General features: G+C 40.2%; 1 protein-coding gene across 1 annotated transcript; it reads left to right on the top strand.

The window, feature by feature from the left end:
- Positions 1-746: 746 nt before the first annotated feature.
- Positions 747-2,937, top strand: LOC109468547 (chondroadherin-like). Its single transcript, XM_019766788.1, has 2 exons — positions 747-1,144; positions 1,289-2,937. Exons 1-2 carry the CDS (start codon positions 955-957, stop codon positions 2,935-2,937), a joined length of 1,839 nt encoding a protein of 612 aa, XP_019622347.1. The 5' UTR covers positions 747-954.
- The last annotated feature ends 1,648 nt before the right edge of the window (positions 2,938-4,585 follow it).

Raw genomic sequence — 4,585 nt, forward strand, 5'->3', positions numbered from 1 at the left:
ACAAAGATCAAGGTCAAATATTGGCCTCCTGGTGGATGACCATGGTAATTCAGCAGAACTTCCGGGTTGTACTCTTTTGTCCTGAACATGCTATGGTCTTGATTTTTTGGTGACAGATAGCTTTTCCTGTCAGAAATAAGTGGTGTGAGTTTGTTCCCCCTAACAGCTTGTTCTGGAACTGCAGGGCACTTTCTGGAGAAATCTTTAAAACCCAATAAGTCCAGATAGGAACAACTTATTTTCATCATTTTTGGTGTGTAGGTAGCTGAGTTGTACATAACTAAATGCAAATTATGCAAATGAAGATTTAATTTGCATAATTCATGAGGAAATTCTATAATTACAGTGTTTTATATAATAGTACTTTTATACATGTAATCTATTTAATATGTGGCAGGCGGAAAATCAACAGATACCAATTATGCAAATGATGACCTAATTTGCATAATCAATGTATTAATTCTGTTTCTCCTTATTGGTGAATAATGGGACTTAAATACCTTGTGACATGCGTAAGTTACTTAAAGGTTAACACCACTGTGCATATATTATATTAATGTGGCGGTCATTTGCATAATTAATGAGGACATGTTGAAATGAAGCATGACAAAGAAGAGGAATTTTACACAAAGAATTTTGTCATTTGAATTTAGGAAATTAAACTAGATTATGTTAATTACGACCTTATTTCCGAAGTCAATGAGACAAAACAACATTTACAAAACTCATACATATCATGGAAGGTGATGAGATCTCCGAATTCTTGTTGTTGAAAGTGTTAACTTTTGTTCAAACACGAATTGATTGTTCTCACCCAAAACGTTCGACCGGTCACTCCTATCTTCTTCAATAGACTTGTGAGATTTGTCAAGTGGCTTGCCTGAAGTTTGAAACGTTTGAACAAAGTTTTTACTTTGAACATGTATCTACTAACACACATGCACGTTTGAACTAATGAAAGAGGGGCTACTCGCTTTGTTTTTTGGGCAGGACAACATGGGAAGAAAGCTGAGACACCTGCTGGTTTTTCTTCTCATCATCCTGAAGGAGCCCAGCATGCCAGAAGCTGCCTGCAGATGTAAACCATCATTACGCTGCATTTGCAACAACCTAGGCCTCATCAGTATCCCTCTGAACCTGCCGAAGTCCATCTATGACCTGGACTTGTCATCAAATAAAATTGGAACTGTAGGGCAGGCCATGCTCTTGAAGTATAAGGACTTAATGACACTTAACTTATCTTACAACAAGATAAGAACTATTTGGTCAGGTGCATTTTCAAATAAACCCTGGCTGTGTTTGTTGTACCTTCGCAACAACCAGATAACAATGATTCAGCCTCGTGCATTTGCAAATCTGCCACGGCTAGAAACGTTGTGCCTGGATTACAACAAGATAACAAATATTCATACAGGTACATTTGAAAATCTGCCACAGCTACAAAGGTTGCACCTGTACCACAACCAGCTAACAAAGATTCAGTCAGGTACATTTGTGAATCTACCACGGCTACAATGGTTGGCCCTGTCCCACAACCAGATAACAATGATTCAGCCTGGTACATTTGAAAATCTACCCCTGCTACAAAGGTTGTACCTGTCCGACAACCAGATAACAATGATTCAGAATGGGACATTTGCAAATCTACCATGGCTAGAAAGGTTGTTCCTGGACCGCAACCAGATAATAATGATTCAGCCTGGTTCATTTGTAAATCTACCAGGGCTACAAGTGTTGTACCTGTACTGCAACCAGCTAACAATGATTCAGACTGGTACATTTGAAAATCTGCCAGAGCTAGAAAAGCTGTACCTGTACCACAACCAGCTAACAATGATTGAGTCTCGTGCATTTGCAAATATCCCCAAACTCCGACATTTGGACCTTCGCTCAAACAAGATGTCCTCCATTCCCCCATTCGATGTTCCTACCGTAAAACTTGGCGGGAACCCCTGGCAGTGTGACTGTAGAATGGCTCCCTTCAGGCTAATTCCTACATTTAACGACCAGATAATTTGTGCCCTACCCGCCAAAGTCCAAGGACAGAAGCTCGCAAATGTAGATCCTAAAGAAATGATATGTAAAGAACCACATGTTCATGCCCTGAACATATTCACTTCAACTACAATGTCGAAATCTTCTTCATTTCGCAAAACAGAAACCAACCCAGGTCCCACAGCACATGCTGTAGGTTCCACACTGCCCATACAGACCCAAGCCCCGTTCGCATCATCTGCAGTGTCAGAGTCTTCATTTGGCGACACTGAAAGCCTTAGTCCTGGTCCAAGAGTCAAACCTCGTGGTTCTACCTTCCCTGCATTGCCGTCTGTTACTCAGCATAAAGTCAAAACAGCCGCTACACTGGCTGTCCCGTTTCCCACCACCGGCACTTCCTCTATTCTGTTCACTGCTAACAAACCTGAAACCAACCGTTACAGTTCTCACGAATCTTCTCCCTGTGTTTCCATTCCTACTCTCATCGGCTCTGTCTGTGGTTCAGCGGCCCTCTCTATTGTTGCCGCCGTCCTCATCACAATCTGGTGCAAACGGAACACCAAGAATCCTCCCTCTGGCCCGACTTCTAACATAGCGTTGAGTAACATCAGCACCAAAGCTACTGTACCGACTAGTGGTTCCCTTCATGATCAGACAGGGCATGGCCAGGCTTTGGCGTCCACTCAACCATTGAATATCGAACAGCTATCAAACATTAGAGGGCCGGATTTCTCTCAGAATAATCACTATGAACGCATAAACAGACCACCAAACCCTAACATAACTACACGTACAGGGGTACCCACTACAGGGTCTCTTGCTCCCCATAGAGATGCCCCCCCTCTCCGTGATGATGATGGGCCCACTTATGTGGAGCCAGACGGTGCCCACTATATGACGCCAGAAGACGTCCTGTATGAGATGCCGGCAAACAGTCATTGAGAGAAAACAGTAGGTTTCAATAACCTGCACTACTACTAGCCTTAAAAAAGGAACAAAATCTACCCACTGTCACTGATGTTGCAGGCTACATACTGGTACTGCCCGATACCCTGAAAGGCCATTCTTAAAGTTTGAAAAGTCATTTCAAAGAATGGCATTTTCATGATGATTCACGAAATATTGTGGACAGACCTTTCTTCAAATACCCCTTTGCCTAAAATTTCATGAAAAGCTGCTGACTAACCACTGCCCCTAAAAACTTACTTGGCTGGGGTAACAAACCGACATTGCTTACTGAATTGATTCTATGCTCTTGAAACGTTGAAAAAGGCCTAGCAGAAAACATAATGGTCTGAGACCCCCAGCAGTGATTTAGATGATTGTTTTTCTATAATTAACCACTGTTGCTTGCACCTTAACCAAAAAGAGGACCATATCTCATTGGTACCAGTATTCTGCAACACTTGAATCCCTGGAACGTTGATATAATCGTCCAACGTAGGCCCTTCACATCTAGTAGGCGTGTAATATAATATAATGTAGGAGTGACAAACAAGTACATGTAGGCCTTGAAGTTTTGAATGAATGAATGACTGAATGAATGAATGAATGGTTTACTTGCAGTAAGAAAAACAAGAAGCATTTCACAGTCTGACGACTGAATTACACACTGCTTTACATATACTTAATTACACTAAAAACACCCAGAATTACCAAAAAAAAGAATTACAGAAAAAAAAATTAAAGGTTTTTAGAGGTACATGTAGTAATTTTGATCCACTCCTGTAAAATAACCTATATTTTAGCTGTCTTGTGTGACTTATCATGTGAAGTTTGAAACCGACGTAGGTTCTAAAATATATTAACTAGTACAAGATGTAATATATGCATGTAATGCAGAAAGACAAAAAAGTAGGGCTGGAAGTTTCTAAGGGACGTTTGATCCACTCCTGTAAAATACTCTATATTTTAGCTGTCTTGTGTGATTTTTAAAAATTTATATCATAAATGATTTTATTATTACCATCTTCTGCATGTATTATTGATATAATAATGACATAAAATGTAACTGATTTTTTATTGCTCATTATGGCAGCCTTAAGCTTGCTACTGTAGTTGCTCTACTGGTAAGTACTATCATAATGGTACTGATTTGAGTTGCATATTTTTTGAATATCACACATACAGCAGATCTAATGAACATGGTTACTGTAGCAAATCTCATGTTCTGCAACATTTCCAGTAGCAGTACTGTACAGTACTGTAGGTTTGCTAAAAGAAATTGCCATTTGTAATTGAGATGAATGCACCAATGTAAGATCGTGTACGGACCAAAGTTTTCAGGAGTCCATCTCCACACTTTTAGTACCTATGGTGCATGCCTAGTCTCTAACCATTATAGCTGTAGAACTCAAGACATAATAATGCTTCTAGTGAACAATGAGCCACATAATACTTAATATAATTATCTTCACCTTCGCAGAGGGAAACATATTGTTTTTTCTCTGTTTTTTTCTCTCTTACGTTTCAAAGCCATGGTCAATGACCTGGACCAGAGGCCTGTCATCGTGGTAACTGGGTCTGTAACAGACATCCTGTGGTGTTGGATTATTTAACCCTACCTAGACCGGGCTTTTTTTGGGCTTGG

Source organism: Branchiostoma belcheri, unplaced genomic scaffold (assembly GCF_001625305.1).
Source record: "Branchiostoma belcheri isolate BF01 breed outbred unplaced genomic scaffold, Haploidv18h27 scaffold2, whole genome shotgun sequence".
Classification (NCBI taxonomy): Eukaryota; Metazoa; Chordata; class Leptocardii; order Amphioxiformes; family Branchiostomatidae; genus Branchiostoma; species Branchiostoma belcheri.

Coding starts and splice junctions, on each gene's coding strand:
- LOC109468547 (XM_019766788.1), top strand. CDS start 955: ATGAAAGAGGGGCTACTCGCTTTGTTTTTTGGGCAGGACAACATGGGA. Junction 1,145..1,288: donor TATCCCTCTGAACCTGCCGA/AGTCCATCTATG, acceptor TTTCAAATAAAC/CCTGGCTGTGTTTGTTGTAC.